The sequence below is a fragment of the Oncorhynchus keta genome, chromosome 35, assembly GCF_023373465.1.
Source record: "Oncorhynchus keta strain PuntledgeMale-10-30-2019 chromosome 35, Oket_V2, whole genome shotgun sequence".
Lineage (NCBI taxonomy): Eukaryota > Metazoa > Chordata > Actinopteri > Salmoniformes > Salmonidae > Oncorhynchus > Oncorhynchus keta.
This window is the reverse complement of record NC_068455.1, coordinates 58,658,862-58,676,274: the sequence shown is the minus strand read 5'-3', so window position 1 is coordinate 58,676,274 and position 17,413 is coordinate 58,658,862. Positions and strand designations below refer to the sequence as shown.

The 17,413-nt window shown below is 43.1% G+C and overlaps 1 protein-coding gene across 3 annotated transcripts in view; it reads left to right on the top strand.

Annotated features, from left to right (window-relative positions):
* The window catches only part of LOC118368719 (B-cell scaffold protein with ankyrin repeats-like), a 32,714-nt gene extending 16,540 nt beyond the window's left edge, over window positions 1–16,174 (top strand). For 2 of the 3 annotated variants that reach the window (XM_052497187.1, XM_035753046.2), the window contains exons 8-16: window positions 1,687–1,883; window positions 8,948–9,011; window positions 9,352–9,576; window positions 12,039–12,101; window positions 12,330–12,511; window positions 13,203–13,266; window positions 14,109–14,138; window positions 14,869–14,948; window positions 15,954–16,174. In XM_052497187.1, the coding sequence (XP_052353147.1) occupies window positions 1,687–1,883; window positions 8,948–9,011; window positions 9,352–9,576; window positions 12,039–12,101; window positions 12,330–12,511; window positions 13,203–13,266; window positions 14,109–14,138; window positions 14,869–14,948; window positions 15,954–15,983 (935 nt within the window). In that variant the 3' untranslated portion in view covers window positions 15,984–16,174. The remainder of the gene's footprint in view (window positions 1–1,686; window positions 1,884–8,947; window positions 9,012–9,351; window positions 9,577–12,038; window positions 12,102–12,329; window positions 12,512–13,202; window positions 13,267–14,108; window positions 14,139–14,868; window positions 14,949–15,953) is intronic. The other variant, XM_035753047.2, reaches the window with a different exon arrangement.
* Window positions 16,175–17,413: the final 1,239 nt, after the last annotated feature.

Genomic DNA, 17,413 nt, shown 5'->3' with positions numbered 1-17,413 from the left:
ATGTTGTAAATGACTATTGCAGCTGGAAACGACTGATTATTTTATGGAATATCTACATAGGCGTTCAGAGGCTCGTTATCAACAACCATCACTTCTGTGTTCCAATGGCACGATGTCACAATCGTTTGTAGAAACTGACCAAGGCGCAGTGGATGTTGAATTCCACATAATTTTGATGATAAAGTGAAACTTAACAAAGACAAAAAAAAATAAACAATTAACTAACAACGAACCATGACTACAGAGGTGCTACATGCACTAACTCATAACACAATATCCCACAAACACAGGAGGGAAAAACAGCTACTTAAATATGATCCCCAATTAGAGCTAACGATTACCAGCTGCCTCTAATTGAGAATCATACAAATCACCAACATAGAAATAATAACCTAGAACCCCACATAGAAATAATAAACTAGAATACCCCCCCAGTCACGCCCTGACCTACTTCACCATAGAGAAACAATGGCTCTCTATGTTCAGGGCGTGACCTAATCCAAGTTTATCATTTAAAAGGCTAATTGATCATTAGAAAACCATTTTGCAATTATTTAAAGCACAGCTGAAAACTGTTCTGATTAAAGAAACAATAAAACTGGCATCAGCATTTGTGGGTCGATTACAGGCTCAAAATGGCCAGAAACAAATAACTTTCTTCTGAAACTCGTCAGTCTAATCTTCTTCTGAGAAATTAAGGCTATTCCATGCGAGAAATCTCGTACAACACTGTGTACTACTCCCTTCACAGAACAGTGCAAACTGGCTCTAACCAGAATAGAAAAAAGAGTGGGAGGCCCAGGTGCACAACTGAGCAAGAACATTAGTGTCTAGTTTGAAAAAACAGACACCTCACATGTCCTCAACTGGCAGCTTCTTTAAATAGTACCCGCAAAACACCAGTCTCAACGTCAACAGTGAAGAGGCGACTCCGGGATGCTGGCCTTCTAGGCAGAGAAAAAGCCATATCTCAGACTGGCTAATAAAAAGATTAAGATGGGCAAAAGAACAGACACTGGACAGTGGAACTCTGCCTAGAAGGCCAGCATCCCGGAGTTGCCTCTTCACTGTTGATGTTGAGACTGGCGTTTTGTAGGTGCTATTTAATGTATTTAATGTATATGAATGCAGTTGTCACTTCATTAATGCCGATAGATGCAGTTTATCGTAATGCACTGAACTTTATTATGGGTGACAATTTTAGTACTCATCACTGGATTCTCTACCAGAAAGCTGGTTGGCCCTCTTTAGTAAATGGGTGACAATTTTAGTACTCATCCCTGCATTCTCTACCAGAAAGCTGGTTGGCCCTCTTTTGTAATAGGGCTTTGGTCTCTACTGAGTTAGAACAATCTTCAACATGTTCTTACATTTGATGTTCTGATGCCTCAATGGTAATTGAGGACCTTATTACTGATTAATGTGTTTGTTTTTTATGACTGTGTTTTTCTTTCTGCTTGCATTTTGTATTTATTTTGATGTGTGTATTTTCTGTAATTTACATCATTCAGGGCTCATCTGTAAAAGAGACATTGATCTCAGTATGACTCCCTGATAAAATAAAGGTTCAATAAAACTGTAATATGCATACACATCTCAAACTAGAATATCTATCTCACTACATTTTAGGGTGGTTTCTGTCTGCACCTAACCCTAACCCACTTAAACATCTCCTACCATAACCAGAGACGCTCCCAGAGGACGTGCCGTCACTTCTCCACTTTGCAGCCCAGAACGGGTTTAAAGACGTCGCCGGTGTGTTGCTACAATGTCCTGGGTCGAAAAGAGCTCTGTGCACAACTAACCGCCAAGGTCAGACACCCGCTGAGATCGCCCAACATAATGGCCACGATGAGCTCCATGTAGTGCTGCAGCAGACCCTGGTAAGTACATGCCTCAGGTCTGAGTAGGAGTGGAAAGGTGGGAAGTGGAATGAAAGATGAGAAGAGAAGACCTGAATATTAAGGATGTTATACTCCGTCTGTGAGAAAAGTTTGCTGCCTCTGTTGTTCAGGCCGCATGGAAAGAGCAAAAGGGAAGATGGTTGTCTCTTTTCTTGTTGCTCCTTTTTCTCTCCTCTGAGTCGGGTGGTTCCTTGGGCTGCTCCTTTTTCTCTCCTCTGAGTCGGGTGGTTCCTTGGGCTGCTCCTTTTTCTCTCCTCTGAGTCGGGTGGTTCCTTGGGCTGCTCCTTTTTCTCTCCTCTGAGTCGGGTGGTTCCTTGGGCTGCTCCTTTTTCTCTCCTCTGAGTCGGGTGGTTCCTTGGGCTGCTCCTTTTTCTCTCCTCTGAGTCGGGTGGTTCCTTGGGCTGCTCCTTTTTCTCTCCTCTGAGTCGGGTGGTTCCTTGGGCTGCTCCTTTTTCTCTCCTCTGAGTCGGGTGGTTCCTTGGGCTGCTCCTTTTCTCTCCTCTGAGTCGGGTGGTTCCTTGGGCTGCTCCTTTTTCTCTCCTCTGAGTCGGGTGGTTCCTTGGGCTGCTCCTTTTTCTCTCCTCTGAGTCGGGTGGTTCCTTGGGCTGCTCCTTTTTCTCTCCTCTGAGTCGGGTGGTTCCTTGGGCTGCTCCTTTTTCTCTCCTCTGAGTCGGGTGGTTCCTTGGGCTGCTCCTTTTCTCTCCTCTGAGTCGGGTGGTTCCTTGGGCTGCTCCTTTTTCTCTCCTCTGAGTCGGGTGGTTCCTTGGGCTGCTCCTTTTTCTCTCCTCTGAGTCGGGTGGTTCCTTGGGCTGCTCCTTTTTCTCTCCTCTGAGTCGGGTGGTTCCTTGGGCTGCTCCTTTTTCTCTCCTCTGAGTCGGGTGGTTCCTTGGGCTGCTCCTTTTTCTCTCCTCTGAGTCGGGTGGTTCCTTGGGCTGCTCCTCTGGGTTGTGTCCCTTGTTGCTCTGTTTATTGGCTCTTTCCTTGAGTTGCAGAGACTGTGCCCTGATTGTCTTCTCCTTGTGTCCTTGAAGAACGTTACCTTAAGTGTACCGTTCAGGCTACACTAACTCTTTGAGTCTTAAGTCTTTGATAGGCCTGCAAAAAGTGAGGTTATTTGCCCTCCTTGAGGAGCTGCTGAGCCCAGAGCAGGGCAGAGAGGTCCAGGATAAGAGGTCCAGGAAAGAAAAGTGAGGGAAAGACTTTTATCACCCAGAGAGAGGGTCCTTGGAGAAGTCAATTTAAGCTATAATAGTTCAGCATTATAGACAGTACAGTATCATGTTCAACATTGCTTAACATATGACAAAACGACATCCTACAACGATTTATTCACTTTGAAAGTAGCTCATGGCTCTGTGTCAGCAGCCCAAGCTTTGGGTTTCTCTTCCTAGTGACAGTTGTTTTCATAGCAGAAAAAAACATCAAATTATTCTCTGAGATGGCTATTCGTCAAAGCTACTGTAACTGGAAGAGCTGCTGAAAACCTGCATGTCAAGAAGGTGAACAACAAAGACAGCAGTGTACTCAGGAATGCACTTAACCAGGGGTGGTACAGAGACATTCCATAAATAATAAACATGGCAGTAGAGGTGGAAGGAGGCTGGTGGAAGCCTTAGGAGTACTGGGTCACCTCATCCTCCAGGGATGAGCCACTATCTCCATGCCTTCATCCCCCAACCACGCCATCTTTTACCATTTTCTACCTGATGGGTAATGGAAAAGCATGCTCATTTGCGTCCTTCTGCTCCCCCTTATCCTCTCTCTCCTCTTTTCTAATCTCGCGTGTCGGGGAGAGAGTAGTGTGCGTCGTCGGCATACATTGGAACAATTATGCGATGCCTAACGCAGAAACTTCTTGCGTAATGGCATGTTTTTTCTTCTTTTTCTCATATGGTGAGAGCCTCGCCCGGCTCAACCCCCATCTCCCTGTGATATGAAAGGAGAGAGAGGTGCGCCGTTTACTCACTAATGACGAGCGATCCAAATGTAATCGGTTATGCGTCTGTACGTCTGTATGTCCGTTAGCTAAACCCAGAGGAGCTTGCCTTTTTATGATGCTGCTCTCCACAATGGAAATCACAGTAGCCAGTGAAGACAGCAAATGATTTAGAATATCTTGTACTGGAGTAGGCACCCCAATGGTGCAACATCTTCAACAATAAAGAGATGCAGCATTTTCAGCAGATCCTCAAAAGGTCTATTTAGTTCTACAGTATTTATACACCAATTCCATGACTGATATTGATCAAATTGTAATATTCGTTCACTCTCAAATTGTCAGCATTTTGCAGAATAAGGAATTCCTTGCCAGTAATACCAAGAGGCAAACAGAAAAACAGAAAAGAGATGTAGAGATGGGCCTGTGTTTACAGGCTCGTGAGTAGCAAACAGAGACCCAATCTAGGCTCAACTGTATCCACATCAACTGTGCCTGCCCGGGATATATCCTTTTCTTTTTAAACCAAGAGTACAACAATAATAGTTAAATGTACACCGTTATAATAGGAGTTGATTGAAACTGTAAATTGCCACCCTCTCCTGAACTTAAACGGTACTAGAAAACAGCCTTGCCTTATCCTTGTCTACCACAACTAGTCTAGTTAAGACCGGATTCCTTTCAGGAGCGTAGCTGCTTCTCCCCGTGTCTCCAAACAGAGCAGCGGATTCCCCAATGGGAGACTTAGACACTACAACAGCTGAGGAATGTGTATTAACCTCTGGCAATGCTGCTAATTGCGAGAGATTGAAGATGGAGCCAAGGCTGATCGCCTTGATCGGATTGCTCCAGCTCATTGAAAAACTCACTGTCTCTGTGTTTTGGGAAAACTGACGGCGGGACGGAGGAAGAGGAGGACATGGGTGTCCCACAGAGGTCACTCCCTTGGGAATACACATAATTCCGTAAGCAGCTGGCGGCCATGTTTTTTGCCGAATCGTTACGCACCGGCAATAACACATGTTTCCTTGGTCTTTTTCCACAGAATACATTCAAATGAACTGAAATCCACTCATAAATGCCAGTATAATCCATGAGGTAATCTACAGGTGTGTTTAAAAAGCTGTCAAACCATCATGTTCCCCCCTGACGAATTCTACAACCGGGCCCTAGTAAATAGTCAATCATAACATACCATACATTGAGTATACAAAACATTAAGAACATCTGCTCTTTCCATGACAGACTGACCAGGTGAATCAAGGTGAAAGTTATGATCCCTTATTGATGTCACTTGTTAAATCAACTCCAATCAGTGTAGATGAAAGGTAGGAGACAGGTTAAATAAGCGTTTTCAGCCTTGAGACAATTCAGACATGGATTGTGTATATGTGCCATTGAGTGTGAATGGGCAAGACAAACAATTTAAGTGCCTTTGAACGGGGTATGATAGTAGGTGCCAGGCACACCGGTTCCTGTCAAGAATTGCAACGCTGCTGGTTTTTCACGCTCAACATTTTCCCATGTATATGAAGAATGGTCCACCACCCAAAGGGCATCCAGCCAACTTGACACAACTGTGGGAAGCATTGGGATCAACATGGGCCAGCATCCCTAGGGAACGCTTTCGACACCTTGTAGAGTCCATGCCTTGATGAATTGAGGCTGTTCCACTGAGTTACATTATTTTCCGGAGTTGATTATCCCTTTTAACATGGCTATAAATTGCTGCTAGAAATGTGTTCATTTGCAGGTGTTCAACATCCACTGATGTACAGTAGCTAGCAAGTTAACAAGCTACAGTAGTTGCCTTGGTAACCAAACAGAACAGACTTGCTAATATAGTTGACCAAACCATCAGTCCTAGCTTGCTGTTATGAAAATCAAATTCAACAATGTAAGTCGCTTTGGATAAAAGCGTCTGCTAAATGGCATATATTATTATTATTATATTAACAATGCCAATAATGGTTTCAATTAGACTTTTGCTTTCAAAAGCAGCTCAAACATAGAACTTGTCAGAATGAACTATATTCATTGAATTCTACTGATATGCCGTGAGTTATAGGGAAATAAGGCACGCTCTAGAATGCCCTTTAAGCCAAAGCATTTCTACCTGCAAATTAACACATTTCTAGCTGAAAATACATACAATTATAGCCATGGTATAAAAGGGTTAATCAACTCGTGGAAGGTCAGTTCCACTCCTCTAGCATGTCGTGGAACACACCTTCCACGTCAATAGTTTGTTTCCATAGAATGCATAGCCCCCTCGTTGATTATCTCTTACATACAGTTGTTTTGAGTAATACATCATTTGATTCAAATTCAATTCTATTGGTTAATCTTGGTTGCTGTGGTAACCTCTTTGATGTGCTGTATAATGAAACCGTTCAGGTAATTTATGTAAAAAGGTTAGTGTATTTCAGCTGACCAAGGGCTGTTATTGGGTTGACCAAGCTCAGTTAGCATAGTGGTTTTATTACCCCTAGCCATGTGTCAGCCCCTCCCTCTGCCAATGAATCAAGCTATGATGTATTAGTGCTTTGGGGGGGGACAAGAGGCTGTCTGTCAATACAGTCAAGACGAATGGCCCCTCTACCCCTGAATACGGCCATAACACTCACATGGTCTACTTAACGATCACTGTTGATCTGGGACTGCCGGTCTCCAAGGCACCACGCTTCTCCAGTGGTAATGAGCTGTGAACTGTCGGTTAGGGAGATGAGAAACAAACATTACCACAGAGATTTTTAGTAGCTCCAACTGTAACGGCTTTCTAATTGTAATATTATAATATAATCACTGTTTAATGCTATCCTTTTGGGGCCTTCCTTCCTAAATGAAACAATGTATTTATACCTAAGTGTTTATAGTTGCACAGCATGCCAGATTATGTTATTTCTCAGATGGAATTGCCCAAGTGTAACTGAGGTGGTTCCGGTAACCATGCTTACGTGATGAGCAAACGTATTGAACTCCGGCGGGCTAACACAGAATCGTGGCGTGCAGGAGAGAGACCTGGGTGTGAAACCCAGTTGGTTACACATGCACAAGTAAGGGGCTACTTTAGGAGGCCAATATGGCCCAGTTCTACTGAACGTAGAGATTTTGTTCTCCAGTCATTGTATTTGTCTTTCTATGTTTAATGTCACATGCACACATACAGTGAACTGTCTTTTCTTGCAAACTCCAAACCCAACAATGCAATAATCAATAACAAGGTAATACTAGGGGGGGGCACATCTTAGTGGTAGGCTACAGTGAGAGGCATTTAGCTGGCTTAATGGAACATTAAAACGATTCATTAAAGCTGTGCATCCACAATTGTTAGTTATTTGGCACATGCACTCCTATTATACGTTAATGTGAAGTCAATAACGTTCTATAAAGACGAGAGAGAAATGACACACTGATTGTATTGACTTGTCCTACAGAGCAAAGCAGTAATGATTTTTTTCCCCCCTCCTTCTTTTAAAAAGGTTTAAATCCTCCAGGGACTCCACTGATGTGCACCATGTTGACGGTCAAATTGCAGTAGAAGTCTTGTGTTTCCCCTTCGTTGGGTCTGTGATGCCCTTTGCATGCCAACTTGATTTGCATAAGCGAACTGTCAGACTGCAGGATTTGTACAGGATTTGCATAGCATTTGAATGAAACGGTCACCCTGTCTTCGTCAGGGAGTGACTGTGGTTCTTTCAGCTTTTGTTCAACAGGCGACAGGTCCAGCGCTGCTAAAACATGACCTATTAAAGTTAATATTATACATGATGTGTATAGCCAGGACAGTGAAGGACATTTTCTACATCTGGTACAAAGTGCTCAGTGTTCGAGTGACGTTTCACAAGTCAGCAAGCAATGATGGCATGATATCAAACAGCTGGCTCAAGCGCTTAGTCCAAAAACACATCTGAATAAGATAATAATTCCTCAATACTACAGTCTTCAAGTGGAAACATGTTTCGCTACTGTACAACATCAAAGCATCATTTTATTTTATTCTCTGTAGATTGTCCATGTTTAATGAGCTTGTTTCGTCAACTATCTGTTGAGCTTCCTATCATTCTTGAATTAATATATTCATAACAGACAATACATAATATGCAATATCAAGAAGTGTAATATTGCAATGGAGTGGCTGTGTTGCTTAGGAACAGAACATGGGAAATGCTTGGAGTTGAGTGCAACATTTTTTGTTTGTTATTGCTTTCCATGTTAATCATAAAAATATCTAATTCTGTATCGGTACTAGTATGATTCAGAACATTCCCACAACACGAGTCTCTGGTCTTGCTGAGCTACGATAACGGTTGTGGCGATTTGACTTCCATCCCAACACAAACACACTTGTTGAAAAGATGAACCAATCATGGTCGTCAGGCTTGACATTGACCGTTTGAATCAGGTGTGTTACAGTAGGTCGTTGGAAGATGTGCATTGATTTCAGGTCAAACAAGAACGAACGAATTAGCAAACCTTTTCCCTGTCGTAGTTGTTATCTAGTCCCACTCTTTTCCCTGTTCGGCCTTAAGAAAATAAAACGATAACTTGCGAGCTGGGAAAATAAGCATCTTGTCTGAAGTGCATTTCGTCAATAGCACCTCTACTGGTTACCACAGGCAAAACAGTCAGCCCCTATCAAACGCTGAGCCTTGAATCGCCACTAAATGATATGTTTGAATGGATAGGCGTAGATTGTCTGTGATCGTTTGATTAGTCTGATTACCCCTCTGGCACTGAGTATGTTATTGGGCAGAGGGCCACAAACAACAGCCTGGTATTCCTAGCACTGTTTACTGTAATGAATCTTCTAGGGGATGTTTGTTTTGGGTCTCTCATCGAACCAACATAGCATTTCATAATGTATCAGGACACACAAAGTAACAGAGGGGAAACACATATTGTATTACTGTCAACGTAGGCAGTAGAGTAGGATCTGGAGGTGCTTACAGAGGAACGGGAGTGACATTTGACTATTTTAAATCTTGTTTTTCCATAACAAGGCGTCTTTGCACAAAGATTTCCATGACATTGAAACCTGTGTTGTATTAATGTCATGCATTGCTGGCAGAGTGTAGTAATCAGTCTCCATGGTCTGTCGTTACAGAATATGTTCACCGTGGGCAAGGACAGTGATGACAGCAGTATCTATGAGATGATGTGCACGGCAGGTGAGTGGAGGAACGATGGTGACCATTGGATTGGATTGTTTAACCAGCTCAATGTGTGGCATGCCATCTTTGTTTTCATATTGTTCATTCAATAGATTGTCATCCTTAGCAGGGGGTCGGTGACGGACCCATAATGCGGTTTCTGATTTAGTATGACATCACGATTGCCACACTGGAAAGCGGGAATCCACAGCTACATTCAGTGGATGTAATCTGATGAAAATGGGATGCGTCATACTGGATGGTTTGAGCTTGACCCGGACTCATGCAGCTATTGCTTCTCTAGCAGTAGTTTTCAACCCCATATTATGTATGAATATCGTTTATAAATATCTTACAGGGAATCCCAGGGCTCCAGACACTCAGAGAGAGGAGCAGGGAGAGGGGGGTGAGGTGGGGGAGGATGAGGAGGACCTGTACGCCCCGCTAGGTGTAAATGATGAAGAGTATGACACCATCTTCACCTCCAGCAGCGCCGTCGTTATTGCTAACAGACCCCCGGCGCCCACACCCCGGCCCGAAACTACCTCCGTCAAAGAGGACAGCACCCCCTTTATAGCTCAAGGTAGGACTAGACCGATGAACACTGGGTTGTGTTCAATAGGCACGAAACAGGAGAAAACGGATTGAGATGGAGAAGATCCGACATTATCTTGTCCAATGAGAATGGTCATTGTCTTTTTCCGTTTCAAAACTTTGAACTACATGGTGCCCTACTGAACTTGACCTTGGGTTGCTGTTATGCTTATTCTGTGACTAGCGAGTATTGCGCTTGAGCGGTAGAAGAGCTCAGCTAGTACAATGCAACACGTTATTTTTGTAAGCTTCAAGGGAAGTTGGTTGCTAGTTCCAGGCAATTGGGTCTGATATGTACTAAATATTTCAAAGAAGTCTGGAGATTTCCTCAACCAAGAGGGGAATATGTAGCAGATGTGAAACCAGCATGTGAAGGCAGCTAAGACAAAGACAGAACTGACTGTTACAAATACACACATCCAAATTCGCTGGCATGGGATTCTTAAATGTTCAATTTGAGCTGTGTAAATAATACAAGAGGATGAAGCTACTGATCTTAAGGGTTTATAAATAATTGATGTGTTCTTGATTTCTTTCTTTCTTGTCTTCCAAAAAGACATTGCCTTTCTTTCCAGTTCCCTTTACCCTCTTTGAACTGTGGACTGGATCCTAAACTCTGTGCTTTGTGGGAAAGGTGATAACTTGCTTAGGGTTGGACAGAAGGAAATGTTATGTCTTGGTCATTAGTCTTTGTTGTGCACTGTAAGGGAGTCAGGCGGTGGCTGGTCCTCCAATCAACTATAAGGGTTATCTGTCCTACTTGAAGACTCTTGAAAACATGTGGTTCCATAAGCAACACTAGCCGCCAATCTGCAGTAGAACAGGCCCAAAAGTATTCATCTTGTTAACGAAATGTGATGTTATTGTGTGAACCACCACTTCTCCCCGATCTTTCAGCCCTACCCATATATCCTGAAGCCTAGCAAAAGCAGATTACACTGCATCACAAACGCCTCAATAACAGAAGCCCAACTACCGGGCCTGGGCCGCCATCTGCAACCAATCTGGGCCAGTCTCGGGCCAAGCCAGCAGCATCGGTCATTACACGTGTTTTCCATCGTTCGTGTCTCCCGACATGAGACAACACAGGATGGGAGAGAACGCGTAGGGGGAGCAAAACATTTCCACACATTAATACAGTGGAATTGTTCAACCATGCACTGATTATATTGCCTCCCTCCACTAATGAATGCATCACACACAGTGACTTAAAGACATGTTTTCCGGTACTTTGGCGACTAAGAAAGTATTTGTTTAAACCTCCGGCTTTTAGGCTGGATGTGTCACTGTGTAATTCATGCACGCGTAATCTATGAGCAGAATTACTGCCTTACCTCAATTAGCCACGAAATCTCTAGTTTGAAAGCGTCTTTTTTTCTTCTTGAAGCTGCGCCGTGCCATTTCCCTTACATTTCCTCCCACGTGGGCCAGCCCCCTGGCAATTTTTGAGTTCTAGCTTCAGCCCATCGCATTGAGTGAAAGAGACAGGTGGTGTGATGTGATAGTGTACGCAACTTTCGGGGGACCACTTTTGGCACGCGAGTGCTTACTTTCAGAACTACTGTATACAACGAAAAAAGTAGACCAAATGACCAGAGAATCTCTTTAAAGAAAGCCCTGAGAAACGGGAGGCCCTGAGAAACGGGAGGAGGGTTGGGACTTTGCCTATTGCGTCAGTGCACTGCACAGCTCGAAATAATAGACAAAGATTAGATTTTTACCTGCCCTTCTGACTGGTAAGATTATCGTAGTCCGCGTGTGGAGGAAGGATAATTAGTGTATGAGGGCGTGTCGGTATTTAAAATGGCAACCTATTTCCTGAAGAAGTGCACAATATAGGAAATGGGTTACCATTTCAGTTGCAACCTATGAGTGTGTTAGTGGATAGAGTACATGTTGGTATGTTTCTGTGTACAAGTGGATGGGTATATCTTCAGGAAGGAAATGAAGCTTTGAAATCTGAGGAGATGACTGGGCCAGAACCCTAAAGAGGCTCCGTTACCCATCACCCCTGTCAACACCATAAGTGCAGAGAAGTAACTCCCTCAGCAAAATAAAGCAACATATCATTCTAAGTACTTACTTGCCAAATCGATAGCATTGAGTGTATATTTTAGTCTGATTCAATGCAGTTTCATGCATCTGTATGTCTTTTACCAAACCTTGGAAGGATATTTTATCTCAAATAAAATGTACATACTAGTACGTATTTTACTGTCATTCACTTTAGAGTAAATATTACAACGTATCACTTTTTATGCAGTTGGTGCAGCCTATTTGTGTCCACTGACTCGTCTACATCTGTGCTGTTTGTTTGTAAATGGAGCCATCTTGTGGAATGACGTGAAATAGTAGACTCGCTAAAGGTAGTGGAGAAAAACACAGCGTTAGTGTTTTGTAGTGTCAGTTCGTCACGTCTGTATTGTCTCTGATGGCACTGTGTGTTTGCAGTGTTCCAGAAGAAGATGTCACAGAGCGATACTGAAACCCTGTATTCTCTACCCACTAAGCAAGGTAAGGCCAGGCAACAGTCAAAAGAGCATATTTCTGTAGGTCTGCATTGACGGTTGAATAGGTCAGTGATGCTAAGTATATGGAGCAATGTTAGTGACATTAAAACGATAGAATTATCATTCCATAAGTATAATTGACAATTTCTGTCAAACTGGAAAAGGATTTGTTACTGTACGTCTGGCGGACAGGGACTGATTTTTGTCTCCTTGTCATTCTGTTATTCTGTAGCACGCGGGCGAGACAGCATCTCCTCCACGTACGACACATTTGTGCCCAACCAGCTGCCTGGGCTGGAGCAGCTGATTGAGCTGCAGGAGAAGGTGAAGAGAGGCTCTCTCAGTATGGACGAGGCTCTGGAGAGGTTCAGTGACTGGCAGAGGGTCCAGAAGGGAATGGACGCCATTCAACAGGTAATAATGCGGGGGAATGAGTCTGCTGTTTCAAGACCCTGCTCACTAGGAGCAGTGCCATCAACCTTAAAGGTAGACTCAGTAATATGACATCATTATACACAGTGTGACAAAGTCATACACAGCGGGCCAACTTCCCCGCTTACAGACGTCAACAACGGGAGAATACAGGACTGCAACTATTGGCTCTTTCCAAAGTGGGCATGCCTTAGCCTGAAAGTCAGTCTGTTTGTGCTATAATACATCAAGCTAGCATGTGCAAATTGTGAACTGTGAACATGACAGGTGACATAGGCTTTGAACACTACTCATTAATGAATATATGGCATGTGTTATGTTGTGCATTATAAACCCGGGTAGTTTGGGTACGGGATGCTTATTGGCTGAGACAGCATTTCAGCCGTGTGTATATCAGACAATATACCATGGTTAAACTACTTGTTTAGTGTTCTATTTATGTTGGTAACCAGTTTATAATCGCAATAAGGAACTTTGGGTTTGCGGTATATGGCCAGTATACCACGGCTAAGGGCTGTTCGAAGCGGCACGACACGAAGCGGAGTGCCTGGATACAGCCCTTAGCCATTGTATATTGGCCATATACCACAAACCCCTGAGGTGCCTTATTGCTTAACTATGCCTTGGTGTATTATTACATGGCTGCTGTGTCTAATGTATTGTAACTCCACAGGAGAAACTACGCCAGCTGAGGGCGAGTATCATCAACAACCGAGAGGACGATGAAAGTGTCTATGGTAACCGTTTTCTACACTGAGTATACAAAACATTAAGAACACCTGCTCTTAGACTGACCAGGTGGATCCTGTAGAAGCTATGATCCCTTATTGATGTCACTTGTTAAATCCACTTTAATCGGTGTAGATGAAGGGGAGGAGGCAGGTTAAAGACTGATTTTTAAGCCTTGAGACAACTGAGACATTGGAGTGTGTGTGTCTGTCATTCAGACTGGGAATGGACAAGACAAAGATTGAAGTGCCTTTTAAACGGGGTATGGTAGTAGGTGCCAGGCACACCGGTTTGTGTCAAGAACTGGATTTTTCACACGCAACAGCTTCCCGTGTGTCTCAAGAAGGATCCGCCACCCAAAGGACATCCAGCCACAACTGGGAAGCATCGGAGTCCACATGCGCCAGCATCCCTGTGGAACAGTTTTGAGACCTTGTAAGGTCCATACCCCAACAAATTGAGGCTGTTCTTTGGTAAAATATAGAGGGGGGGTTACGCATAATTAAGAAGATGTCCGTAATGTTTGGTGTATTCAGTGTAGACATTATTCTGACTGTAACATTCCAAGCGGATTCCCTTTTTTGATGAGAAGAGCAAAGATTGCCAAAGCAATCCCCACTTGGGGGATCAAATGACGCCACCCTTTGTAATAGAAAGAGTTTGTAGTTGTAATTCCCACAGCTCATCGTGATGATGGTGTTTCGTCTCCAAATGAGAGTCTTGGCAGAGTTAATTTGTACGTCTCTTGATAAAGGTGATAGGTGATAAAGGTGACATTGCTGAAAGAGAGTAGTGAGCCACATGCAGTACAGTAACACAGGCTTAACGACCCTTTCTCTTCTCTCTCCAGATAAAATCAACATCATCCATCACACACCCAGTAAGTCCTTGAAGATCCTTCGTATTCAGAGAGCGCGAGAGACTGGTGTCTTCTGTTTGTCTTTTAAATAAATAAATATATGCCATTTAGTAGACGCTTTTATCCAAAGCGACTTACAGTCATGTGTGCATACATTCTACGTATGGGTGGTCCCGGGGATCGAACCCACTACCCTGGCGTTACAAGCGCCATGCTCTACCAACTGAGCTACAGAAGGACCTCTTTTCATTCCCTGCCTCAGTTTCTCCAGTCGTGAAATGTTTGTCCCAAAAGAACAGTTGGCTAGATAAACTCTTCTGAACCGTTTGCTCAGAAGACTGTGAAGTCCCCAAGGCTGTGGCTTTGATGTTCTCGGTTCCATATTGCTTGAGATCTATTTCTTTACTGTGGTTGCTATGGTCTGTCTAAGTATACCACCACTAGTAAGGTGTTCAGTCTTAAAAGCTCATTTATAACATGTGGTTTATAATTGCCTTCTGATGCCCTCCATGTTCTGTGATCACAGTGAGTGCAAATATAAACAGATCAGCTTGTGAGAAGGCTGGGTAATCTTCAGTGGGCACAATATGGGAGAAAACATTTTGAAACTGAGTGAAACGGGGGATGCACTTCACCACGCTACCATCATTTGTTTTCTACATTGTGCCCTATTGAACACGACCCTGGTGTTTTGAAAGTCTGACAGTGGACTTAATATGATGTCCCTGTTGACTTGATTTCCCTTGGTTAGATGTGACTGTGAATGAATGTCGCAGAGGAAGCCAGCCGGTGGAGACGGACTTTTACAGCAAACCACTTAAAGGACAACATGTAAGTATATCATGTGTTTGTATAGGCTCTGGACAAAAGTAGTCCACTATGTAGGAAATAGGATGTCATTTGGGAGTCCATACAGTCCATGTGTTTACGTCCGTGTTGAAAATCCAACATGTCCGATCTCAGGCTGTGCCACAGCCATCCACGGAGTCCCATAGGGCGGCTCACAATTGGCCCAGCGTCGCCCTGGTTAGTTGGAGGGTTTGACCGGAGGGATTCCCTTGGCTCACCGCGCTCTAGCGACTCCTTGTGGCGGGTCGGGTGTCTGCACGCTGTCTTCAGTCAGCGTTGAGCTGTTTTTACTCTGACAGATTGGTGCGGCTGGCACCTCCCTCCCAAGCCCATTGGGAGTTGCAGCGATGAGACAAGATCGTAACTACCAATTGGATATCACGAAATTGGGGAGAAAAAGAGGGTGAAATTACAAAGGCATATATAAAGCATAGATACAATTTAAACATGTCACAATGAAATTTGATCATACATTTTGAGTTCTTGTTGATAGAAATATGGTTAGCCATGGCTTTCATCTTTTAAAAAATGACTTATTTAACTATCAACAAGAACTAAAACAGCTTTAGTAATTAATATGCTTTACTTGCCTTCACCATGTGTCTGCTTTCCAGAAGAAATTTGACTGAAAAGCAAATGTTGTACATTTGCTTTTCTGTCAAATTTCATCTGGAAAGCAGAAAAACGGTGAAGTTAAGTAAGCATATGAATTACTAAAGCTGTTGCAGTATGTCATCTTTATTTAACTAGGCAAGTCAGTGAAGAACAAATTCGTATTTACAATGATGGCCTACCCCGGCCAAACCCGGACGACGCTGGGCCAATTGTTCGCAGCCATATGGGACTCCCAATCACAGCCAAATGTGATACAGCCTGGATTCGAACCAGGGACTGTAGTGACACCTAGTAGTAATACAATTTTAAAATTATGACTTCATTTAATTTATTCATATGATTTTATTTTAACAATTTTCCATACTCTTATAGGTGCCATCAAACAAGAAACAAGACATTTAAGTTATTTGTCTTGATCTCATCCATTCTGAAGAACCAAGCACTTCTAGATAGAAATTAATATGTCTGTGTCCCGCATCCCTATAAGATATCAATACATGGTAAATATAACGTGATAAAGATGACCATATCCGTTATATGACTATGTTCATTAAGTTATTTTTTTAATTAAATCATTTTATTTCACAACGTCATGCAATTGTATCTGGGGTGTATAACTCATACAGTCTGTGGTTATACTGTAGGGGTATGGGGTAAGTCATTTCCTCATTCTGTCTGTGTTACATACATACTAAATGAACACAACTCACCTACATAATATACAGTACTATACAGTTTGCTCAGGATTTGTACCTGATTAATCGAATCTTCTCGTTCCATGGTTGGGATCAGTTGAATGGGTTGTGCTGAGTCTGAAGGGCATAATAGTTCATTAGAAGTCCTACTCTGCCCTCTAGTGGACAAGGAAAACCCCTACACCTTAAGACTGTTGACCTCAACTCCTGAGGCATTTCTAAGATATATTCTTCAAGGTTCTATGTGTATCATTAGTATGACAGTACATATCACAAAGTGAGCCTATATGCTCATGTGATCTGGTTCCTCTACGCTCATATTCTTGTGCAGGTTGAACACAAGTTGATTAATGCAGAAATAGGCAACAGTAACGATCACATAAAACATGTAGTCATTCATTTGCAGCAGGGTGAAGTTGCCCCAAGATGCTGATCTTGGGTCAGTTTTCCATTTCTCCAAATAATGGTTAAGGTTTTGGGGGAGGGGAAGCTGATCTAAGATCTGTACCTAGGGGAAACGTCACCCCAAAGTCATCCGTCCATACAAGGGGATAAACCGCCTACGTTCAGCTGCTTGCAGTACAGGAATCTGCCTTCAGAGGGCAGCATCACAAAGCAGTGATGTACAGGTTTATCACTGGTCCAAGACTATGATTGAATATAATTCATGTTAGTTGTAGATGTTTGGGGCGGGTAAATCTGATCAACTTCGGAGCCATATAAGATTTTAAGGATTTTATTATTGTATGTGATGGTGTCTATTGACAGAAAACAACGGACGTTGATGTACCAAAGTACTGGTTCATTATCACTGCCACGCAATACAGCAGCCAGAATGGGTCTAAGAAACATTTTCTTTGTAGGGAATTTGACTAATACAGGGCGAAACACAAACCTCAGGCTTGGGCCGAATTTATCAGGGAACAAGGTGTAACGTTCAGATAGAAATGTAATATATAGAACAAACATGTCCCTCTGACATGTAGAATAAGGAGTCGCGTTATGTTCCATTGCATTGCATTTCCATTACAACGTTCCACAACGATTGTCTGCTGAATTAGATTCCCTTGTCTAGAAACCCTGGCATCAGTCAGAGCTGTTTTGCCAACCAAGCAGCTGGGTACACGCTGGGTGCCA